This window comes from Etheostoma spectabile, chromosome 8 (assembly GCF_008692095.1).
Source record: "Etheostoma spectabile isolate EspeVRDwgs_2016 chromosome 8, UIUC_Espe_1.0, whole genome shotgun sequence".
Lineage (NCBI taxonomy): Eukaryota > Metazoa > Chordata > Actinopteri > Perciformes > Percidae > Etheostoma > Etheostoma spectabile.
This window is the reverse complement of record NC_045740.1, coordinates 26,409,555-26,420,407: the sequence shown is the minus strand read 5'-3', so window position 1 is coordinate 26,420,407 and position 10,853 is coordinate 26,409,555. Positions and strand designations below refer to the sequence as shown.

The 10,853-nt window shown below is 40.5% G+C and overlaps 1 protein-coding gene across 20 annotated transcripts in view; it reads right to left on the bottom strand.

Moving 5' to 3' along the window:
- Nucleotides 1–10,853, bottom strand: part of ppfibp2b (PPFIA binding protein 2b) — a 142,418-nt gene that overhangs the window by 84,893 nt on the left and 46,672 nt on the right. For 15 of the 20 annotated variants that reach the window (XM_032523287.1, XM_032523294.1, XM_032523292.1 and 12 more), the window contains exon 3: nucleotides 7,735–7,943. In XM_032523287.1, the coding sequence (XP_032379178.1) occupies nucleotides 7,735–7,943 (209 nt within the window). Of the gene's footprint in view, nucleotides 1–1,272; nucleotides 1,792–7,734; nucleotides 7,944–10,853 lie in introns of those variants that run through there. The other 5 variants (XM_032523301.1, XM_032523309.1, XM_032523293.1 and 2 more) reach the window with 5 other exon arrangements.

Sequence of the window (10,853 nt, the reverse complement as noted above, 5' to 3'; positions counted from 1 at the left end):
ATATATATATATACACACACACACACACACTAGGCTATTTATTTCAGATAATTTTCATTTACATGTGTATGTACAACATACAACTTCAACATAAGAGGAATGTAGCACAATATGGACGTGAAAGCAGTTAAATAGCTTATGTGACAATAAAATTAGTTTTGGTTCAATAAAACAATTAATCGTTATTATCAATTGTGATTTTAATATTGATTAAAATAATCATGATCATCATTTTGGCCATAATCGTGCAGCCCTGGTTCCTTCATACCCAGAATGCAGCATGACATGACTAAGGCAAAATGTGCAGGTCCAAATGTGGATGTACATTGTTTTACTCATTGTATTACCAACTGAAGAAGCCAATTAAAGAGATAAAGAACGCTACCTGCAGTAATTTCAACAGATTTGCATAATAATTGGCCAATTTATAGGATAAATCATTCGGAGAAACCTTACTGTAAGTTGACGTGAGCTCTACAATGCTGATGCTTTTTTTAAAACATCAGATTTGAAATGAAAAACAATTCACTGCATGATAAATTAAGTGTTTTACTTGTCTTCGTGAGAATTGCCTAGCTTGAATTGTGGTTTTAAAGTATATCCCTTTGAAAGGTTTGTGAAGGTTACTTTAAAGGTTATTATATAATGCCAACAAAAATAGAAATGAAAAATAAACATTGGTTTTATGGTGTTAGAGCTAAATATATTCCAAGCCCACTATAATGGCATCTGACAAAAGGACAGACTTGGTAGGGCTGATCTATATCTACAATAATCTCCTTATATGACTCCAATACAACACCAAACCCAGCCCAAACTCAAGACTCTTTTCTTGAAACCTCATGTCCTAACAACACAAAAATCGCTAAAATCTAAAATCCCTCTCTGATTGAATCCAGCAGTATCAGACACTGCTTTGTTAATAACAGTCAGCTGATGGATAACACTTCTAATCTGATAACACAGTCCTTGAGAGGCATGCCTCCACAGACACAGACACAGACACAGACACAGACACACACACACACACACACACACACACACACACTTTAAGATGCAGCACGGGAAATTACATAAAAATCTGTGTCGCTCGCAGTAAAATGCATCAGAGCTGGAACAATACTTTCTCTTAGAGACAGAGGAGCGTCCTCTTTTTTTATAAACATTGCGCTTCTCTTTCCTTCAAGGCATACATCAGGGAACAGAGACATCAATTACGAAACAAAATGAAAAATTTAAGATTAAAAAGTCAAATGAAACCTAAATGCTCACCTTTTTGAGCCAGGAGAAGTGCCTGTAAAAGTCAATGGGAGTCTCCATGCTCCCAGCCCATTGCTGCCCTGCCTGGTTCCTTGTGTTTTTGTGTGTGTGTGTGTGTGTGTGTGTGTGTCTGTGTGTTTGTGTGTGTGTGTGTGTGTGTGTAAGCACAGCCCACAGACAGGACAAAGTAAGAGTAGATTCTTGAGTTAGCAGACTGCTATAACATGTGAGCAATGTCATGTAAGTGTGTGTGAATGTGTGTGTGACTGTAGGAGGAGGGCATTTTACGATCTCTGCTGTCTAAGTGGGACAACTCCCCCGTTTTGTCCCCCTCCTCCTCCAGCACTACTCTCTTTCCTTTCTGTTTTATTCTCTCTCTTTCCCTACTTTCTTCAGACTTTATGTTCTCTCCACTTTTCCACTTATCTGTCCTTTCTCAGACTTCCTGCCTCATCCCCACCCCGTTCTTTTTATCTGTTCTGGAGTTGTTGCATGTTTTTTTCTCTTCTCCTCCTTTACAGCCAGTCACTTGTCTATTTCTCTTACTCTTTTTTTCTTTTTCTTTCTTCTCTTTCCTGCCGAGGACCATCTGACAGCCAAATGGGCGACCCAGAAAGGACGGGAGTGGTGGGAGGGTTTGTCGTTTTTTTCTTCTTTCTCTGTCATCTGTTTGTGTTTGAGTCTTGGCCCATTTTTGCTAGCCCCCCCTTCTCTCTCTCCTTCACACACACACCCACACACACACACACACACACACACCACACACACACACACACACACACACACACACACACACACACACACACACACACACACACACACACCACACACACACACCACACCACACACACCCACACACAACACACAAACAACACGCATCGTTGTCTGACACCAAACAAAGCAGCAACAGGCTGTAATCAGCACAAACCAAATCCACGCCGGATCTCTCCCCCTGGCTTGTGCTCTCTTTTAAATAAGTTACAGTCACAGTGCCGGACGGGACACTTCACAAAAAAAGTGAGACTCCCTCTTTCCCCATCTCTCTTTACCTCGCTCTTTCCCCCCATCTGTCCGTCTTTCTGAGTCTGATCATCTTCATGTTTAAACCCATTGACTCAGGTTTACATTTCATGTGTATTTTACAAAAACGTTCACCATAACAATGTCAACCATTTCCACAGTTTGCTTTACGCACACACGCAAGCACACACATACACCCTAACAAGAACAACACACAACAACAACAAAGACAAAATCTCAATCCATACACTGCTTGGTAGATTAAGAGCTATTTGAAGTGTTGTCAAAAAAAAAAAATTCACAAGATGATTGCATTGGTGTGTTGTGTGTGGTGTGTGTGTGTGTGTGTGTGTGGTGGGTGTGTGTGTGTGTGGTGTGTGTGTGTGTGTGTGGTGGCGCGCCCATCTCTACTTAACACTGAAACTGAAAATGACAAAACAAGTTTGTGTTGTGTTTTGTGCTGTACTATACACTGACAAGACCAAATAATAATTGCACATTTACAGAGCTACAAGGGTTTCTCTGAAGTAGATTTCGTCAACTGGTCATTTACGACAGCGCCCAAAAAGTATGAGCACACCAAAAAGTATGAGCACACCAAAAAGTATGATCACATGGACTGTACATATCCGAAAGGCTTTAACTGCACATACGCAGATACTTAATGTAGCATATACTGCACAGAGCAATGTCCGTTTTGCAGTATGAAGGGTTACTGTTAATGTGTAAAATAACACGGTTTACCTGGATCTTGGGGAGCTGCCACATTTAGTTAGACACAAGTTGAAACCTATGCTGCAGTTAAAACATCGTCTGGATGTTATTGAAGTGTTGAAATGGGATTAGAACAATTGGAAAAGGTGTCACTAAATTTGGCTGCAGTCTGCAGTAAAAAATGTGAGACAGTGCAATGGGGTGAGCATTTAAAAAGGAAACAGTAGAAGACGATACTTCAGCTTTTAAAATAACAGCTTTGTGGTCTGATACAAAGACATATATTACAGTAAATATACATTCTCTGGGCAGAAACTAGAAGAAAGAAAAGGGCCAGTATGTAGGAGTTAGTGGCATCTAGCGGTGAGGTTGCAGATTGCAACCAAGTGAACACCTCTTTCCTCAGTACTCCCTTTCCAAGCGTGTATGGTGGCCTTCAGGTAATCTAAAAAGACAAAAGGTCCTCTGTCTGTGTTTGGTTTACCGTTCTGGGTTACTGTTGAAACCTGGAGGTGCAACATGGCAGACTTTGTGGAAGACGAACCGCTACCTATGTGCCTCCCATCTGAACTGCTGCAATGGAGTCCTATCAGGAGTCCCTATGTCCAAAACTCTGCCGCCAGGGTCCTCACCCACACCAAGACCTGGCAGCACATCACCCAAACCCTCATCCACCTTTAGTGGCTCCCAATTAAGTCCTGCATCAAATTTAAAATCCTCCTTCTGACCTACATATCCCTCCATACCCTGTCCCCACTGTACCTCACCGACCTCGTTCATCCATACACCCCACCGCAAAACCTGCGGTTCTCAGACGTTGGCCTGCTCTCCATTCCCCACACCAGACTCTGTACTTTAGGAGACAGAGCTTTTACACCCAATTTCCACCGGCTGTGGAAAGGCTGCGCATCCGCTCTGGAACGGCGGCGGAGTCATTAGGTTTCCATTTAAGTCAATGTGTGTATTTTCACTGACTGCGGAACGGCTGCGTTCCGACTCCGTCCCAGCGCACCAATTTCATACAACTGAAAGCAGCTGTACAGTGTGTCAGTGATTTCAGCAGAAGACAGAAAAAGACCTTCTGACTGAATATATATAGCAAAAATAATACATCAAATTCAGTCACAAGGTCGCAAAATGGCTAAAAACCCAAAACATTTAGAATTCAGTTTGACTTTACCTTAACAATCTTGAGCAATGCAATCTTCTTACCAGAGCGCCTGACATACCCAATTTACAAACAGACTTATGTCAGAAAGTTGAAGGAGGGTGTCCAAACATGCAGAGTGACAATGAGAGGGAAGAGTGGCAGTATGCGGTGAAAAAGAAAGACAGTGAAGGATAAGAAAGAGAGATGTAACATAGTGAGGGATGAGGTATACAGTTAACGGTTAAGAGGCAACACAGGACAGACAGAGGGAGTGAGGGAGGGAGGCAGCTCAGAGCAGGAAGTTGATCATAGTCGAGTTGTAATAGTGTCTCTGCGGAAAACTTAATGGAACCTGCCCAAACCTCTCCCCTTGTTCCGTTCCCTCATCCCCTGGCTAGAAAAACACTGCAACTGTAGTTACAAACGGCACAATGTCATAGTAATGATGGGGATAGCAATGAAAACACGGTGACGGTATAATGTATGTAAAGAATCACTAAATCCAGGTTTACAATTCTGTATAAGAGGTTACGAAAATAATGTGATGACAATAAGAGCTTTAACATGTAGCCTTTATAGATACACCAAAACTGAGTTACCAACAGGGCCCCAGAGACCCATGGGGCCAAAAATGCCCTTTGTTTATGGTGTAGCAATAGGTTGTGTGCAATTTGATTTAAGCATTGGCCACAGAAAGATGTAAACACAATACTAACTAACAGTATTATCACTATGAAGTTGAGATGTTTTCACCAGCTAGTTGCTAGAGTGACTTTGCCAGACCTTCTGGCTAGTCCACACAGCATTCCGAGATGGGAGAAATGTGCTCTGGTTTATTGGCATTTCTTTAAACCAATCACAATCATCATGCGCTAAGCACCGGGAAAAGCCACGGTGCTGCTGCAAAATAGCCTCGGGAAGGAACTTGGAGTTAAAAATTCGTATTCATAATATTTGTATGAATGCATAGGTGCCCAACTGTTTATTCTGTATGTGTTGTATTTCTATTCTTCTTCAAAAAAATGAAGTAAAAAAAAGACATGCAAACAGTTGAAGAAGCTGGTGTAAGACTGGGACAAAGACCAAATAAGCCCCAAGTTCATCCACACAGAGACATGCCAACCTACTGCATCAGAGGATAGCTGTTTTGTAACACAGCAGCTAAATTCCTCTCCTCTCCCTCTAACCCTTCAGCTGACCCCGCCTGACTGTGCCTCTACTAATTGATTTGTTTGATTAAATGTGTGAAGAGATGCAGACCTGGTGTGCAACATTGTTTTAATAAACAAATTCACAAAACAACAGAAGCATATAGTTGAATATCTGTGAGCCGAGAATGTCACCTTAGAGGTGTAGATAAATGTAGTTATGAAAGCAGATTTTTGTGTGTGATACTACACCACCACACCCTGAAACCAGCCTCTTGCTCCAATTACTGCTTAATGTACACATGAGTCCAGCCTCTCTTTTCTATTGTCTTGAAAGAAGAGAAAAAAAACATTGTGCACTGCAAATAGGGCTGCACAATTATGGCCAAAATGATAATCACGATTATTTTGATCAAAATTTTGATCGTGATTATTCTCATGATTATTTATTGATTTTAACCAAAACAAATTTTATTTATACATAGGCTATTTATAACTGTGAGAGGGAGGGTGATGGACGCTACTCACAGAGAGACGGCTGATCATTATGAACGGGTCCAGCACGGGTCGAACGGCAGATATACACGACGTGTGTATGAAACGTCTTTATCTTCACTGCGCTGCATTTTTATAAACTATGATATTCTGGACATGGGTCACGTCTCTGGCCCTGATCCAGCAGCTCCGTCTCACGCTGTTTGATACAAACTGAAGTTAGCTGCATTCAATAACTTCTCCTGTGTTCTTTGCCATGGCGACTGGAGTTATCCGCAGAAAAACTGGTAAAAATACAGGTTTGCCCCTCATATTTAACAATATACTGCTGTGTTAATAACAATTAAAACTGTGGACTAATGTCAGAAGTGTGGACCGGGCCGCTGTGTGGCGGGGCTGCGCGGAGAGTAAGAGGAGAGAGAGTCAAGGAGAGATCCAACACAGGCACGGCTTTACGGAAGAAATGGGTCAAGTAATGCAAAATTAAACCATATCCATATAACAACATTGCAGTGGATGCGAGGACATTAGCACCGTTGAATCCTAGATGAGCTAACAGCTAACAGACGCTACAAGCACTGACTAGCACTGCTCACTGCTGTAATCTGAAAAACAACACAGATGGGACAAAATGTTGCGTTTACTGGTAAACTGGTAAACCTTGAGACCGGCGTATAACCGACTGCTATCTGTTGAGTTGTCCTCCCGTTACTCTGTCCTCTGTGACTGTCTACATCTAGAAACTAATCTGCACGGGTGCAGGGAACTACTCTGACTGGCTCTTGAGCAGACGGCTTTTCGGAGCGGTAGATTGGCTATGCAAAAAACCCGGAGCGTTCTATGAAATGACGCTTTAAAAAAAATAATCGCTCGATCACGCAAATTTGATCGCGGAAAGTCAAAATCATGACCCCAATAAAATTCGATTAATTGTGCAGCCCTAACTCCAAACAAATATTTCCTGCTGGAAGACATCTTTCAAGCTAAAACAGCTGGTTGTTATGGTTAGCATGTTGCACATCTGACTAATTTCTCAGACTCTGTCGACGTCATGTTCCCCTTAGAATAGATTGTAATCACTTTGGTGATCCCATAAATGTTCCACTACAGTAGTACCACCATCAAGTCAACATTTCTATTTGTCCAATAACAAAACAAACAAAATACTTGCAAAACTAATAACAATAACTTCTTTTAACTGTGAACAAATATTACTGCCCCTTAATGCGTAAAAAGGGCAAAGGTGCACACTCTGTGGGTGCCTAGGGACTTGAGCATCTTGAAAGCCAATTCAACTTTTTTCTCTTTGTCAATAAGGGGTCATACAAAGCTCTCAACCTATGTGCTATATAGCTGTAAAAGACCATTCACAATCTTATCTTATAAGCTAATGAGTTGGTTACATCAGTGGTTTTAAACCCCATCAGACTAAATTATTATTAGCCTCATTAGGCAACAGGGAAAATGATAGAAAACTGAAGAAAAAAACACTGCTAAGGCCACATGTTTAACGAGTAAGCCAACTTTTCAAATACAAATACATGCAAACTCTTTAAGAGAACTGTGGTTCACTGAGAGTCCAAATAGAATCTTCAACTAGAGAAAACAAAAAACACAATGTTTCATGAGAATAAGGAAACAGTTCCTCATGCTTGAAAAGCATGAAAATAATTATCCAACCAGAATCTACAACATCAAAAAAGCCCAGAAAATCGATCATGCTGAAATAATGTTACACAAACTGGAATTACCTTCTTTTTGACTGCTCAAAAACGACAAAACATTACATGAACACATTATGAGGATGTGATGCAGCTAAATTAAGTGTGACATCTGCAGTTGACGTGGCTGCATTTAGATTTTTGGACACTACAATGCAGAAAACAAATTGTATTTAAAACTACAAATAAGACATTGGATTTGAAGCATAGCACACAATGTACTCACAGTTCCACTCTGTAGCCAGTCTATGAGAATATGTGCTGTTTCTGTAGGTAATTGTGCTCTGAGACTTTCTCTCTGATCCTGATTGGGTTGGAGCTCCAAGGCAAGTTTGAGGTCCTCAGCTAGCTGAACGACCTGCAGAGGACCAGCGCTGATGGGAGAACTCTGGTCATACATGCTGTTAGAAAACTCCACCGCTGCTGCTTTCGAACCTGGAAAGTGGGCAGAAGGGCAAAGGAGAAACAATTAGCTACTTAAGATTATTTATATCATTATTCAAAACTAAAACGTGATTGCAATACCAAACTAATCTGTTAGGTATATTACTACTATCTATTAAGTCACTCCTACCCAAGAGGACTGAGAATGGAACTTTGGAAACTAAGGAAGCAGAATTTATTTAGAGCCATGTACATCCTCCGGAATATTTCCAAATTGTCCATGTGTCACCTGGATCATTTCCCTGGCACCCACACACACACACATCTGGATGCACTCAAATAAGTGTGACTTTGAAAGACAGCCACATATTAAAGTCCCTCCATAGAGTCCAAAAATAATGAACAGCATATAATGAAAACAATATTTGCTTGAATGTCTTATTCCAGAGAGCAATATAGCCTGAGAGTTGAAGAACTGAAAAATGTAAATCAAAGGAAATTATAAGAAAAAAAGGTCACATCTAATCAATGGGGTTATCACTGTACAGTTTAAATAGTCCAAAGCAACACTTTAAAGCTAATTACCAAGGTATGACCTCATATGAAGGGTATAGGATATGAAGAAACCTTGAGTTCAATAAGAGCAGAGGGGGTCTCATAAGATGAAGTATTAACAGTGACAGTGAGACACTGACTCACTGCTGTATTTACTGCACATTATATTAACAAAGAACTTCAGACTGGTTGAGGAGAAGTGAACATGAGCATGTACAATATAAATATAGAAAAAAACAGAACATTAATCTCGCCATACATCCATGCAGTGTGCGGGGGAGAGAGCACAAAACATTATTCACGGGTTGTACACTCATTGGACCGTAAATGATTAGTTAGTTGCATAAAATACTAAGAGCAGCAATGGCAAAAAATATAGTCTATATCCTTGATGTTCCATTTCCAGATTAGTCCGGTGCTGCAGGAAATTCCTGTGTATTCCTGTTCATGTATTTTCACCTATGTCCGTCCTTCTTTCCTCTTCCTTTTTTCCTCTTTAATTTTTAAACCCCGGTGGATTTATGAGGATTATGTTTGACTGCTCCTCAGATCTCTGCAGGGTAAGTCCAGACAGCTAGCTAGACTATCTGTCCAATCTGAGTTTTCTCTCGCACGACTATTTCACAGCGGCTCCCTGAATAGTTTAGCGCCGCCCATGACGATTGTGATTGGTTTAAAGAAATGCCAATAAACAGTGCACGTTTTTCTCCCGGAATGCTATGTGGACTAGCTAGCGTGGCTACAGAAAATAAGACCAGAGATTTTTCTTAGTTTTAGGGGCTTGGAAACGCAGTAGTGTGGATTTGGCCCTAGGATTAAATGCCAACCTCTGTGATTGGATCCTAAATTGAGATCCTGACACGGCTGTACAGATAGGCTCTACCACATACTCCTGACTTTCAACATTGGAGTCCCATCCAGGGCTGCATGCAACCTTTTCCTGTGCTCCTGTTGGAGCTAAATCCTCCCTGCGCATGTATGACAGTATGGCCACACACAGCTCCAACACCATCATTAAGTTTGCTAATAACACAATCGTCATCGGCCTGATCACAGACTACGATACAGAATCTAGTAGGTTTGGCGATAACAATTTTAAGGATGTTTTCAATGTCAAACAAAAAGGATCTCACTATTTATCAAAAAGCTCAACCTTTATAGGAATTTTTCCACAATGTTGTCAGACATTTCAGTGGCAAAACAAGCATTTTTACTGGACTTGAATTGAAGAGATGCTCAATTGCCCATTAAAAGGTACATTGTAGCTTGTTTTGCTGCTGCCGCCTAGTGGTCTTGTTTAATACTGGACTAATTTCAAAGATTGTTCCCATCAGACAAAGGAAAATAGGGTCAAGGTTGACAACAAATGAAATTACCCTTTAAAATCAGTGCAGTAAAATGACATTATTCTTCAATGGGAAATTAATGAATGACAAGTATTTTTGTTTTTGAATAACAGAAAGGGTGACTTAAGCTCCTGTTGTTCAATTAACAAGTTTTACATTTTTGTGTGAATTGATGTCTCTAGGCCAAATAAATCAATAATGTGCAGAAATAAGATACTATTACTGAAAAATGTATTTGAGCAATTTTCCCGTTACCATGTTAATTTAACTTAATTAAATATAAATCAAGAACAGAATCGCTTCCACAGGACGTATTTGTATTTTAGCTGAAGTGTATTTTGTGAGTGCCTTTCCTGTCCTAACAGTGGAGCTGACTTGAGAGTGGAGAATGCACTGGAAGCACACATTGCCAGACCTATCTCCTAGCGCTGGAGTAGGGTCTTTCTCTAAACCCCTCAAAACCATCCTGGGAAACGCGAAGCCCCAATAGGGAGACAGCAGAAGGGGAGGTATGCTCCGGATGTCAGGCTTTATCCCACCAATGTACATCCATTGAGCCATTCTGTGAAAAGGCTTCCTTTCTCCCTTTTCACTAGGCCCTGTTCCCAAAATAAATACTGTGTTTTGTCTGCTTTATCCTTTCAGTGTAATGTTGTAGGTTATTGTTTTAGTTTATTTGTTTTTCATTATTTGACATTGGCCTGTTCAGTAGGTTTTATGGGTTCGGAGTGTTTTGTTATGGTTCTGCCAGCGATGTGGGGGGTAGATCAGCTGCTCACTAGCTTAATTGAGGAGAGTGCATGGTGCAGTGCAGCTTTGCCTCATTAGGTCCTTTCTGTAGGGAAGGGCTGGGATATCCTAAAGTGTAGAGTAATATGTGAAACCGTTTTTGCAGCAATTAACATTTTAAAATTATGTTGGTGCTTGTAGTAATATATACATAGTACATATATATTGTACATACTGTATATGTACTGTACATGCAGTACATATACAGTATTTATATATTATACACAAAGTTTATCTCTGTGCATTTATTATATATATATATATATATATA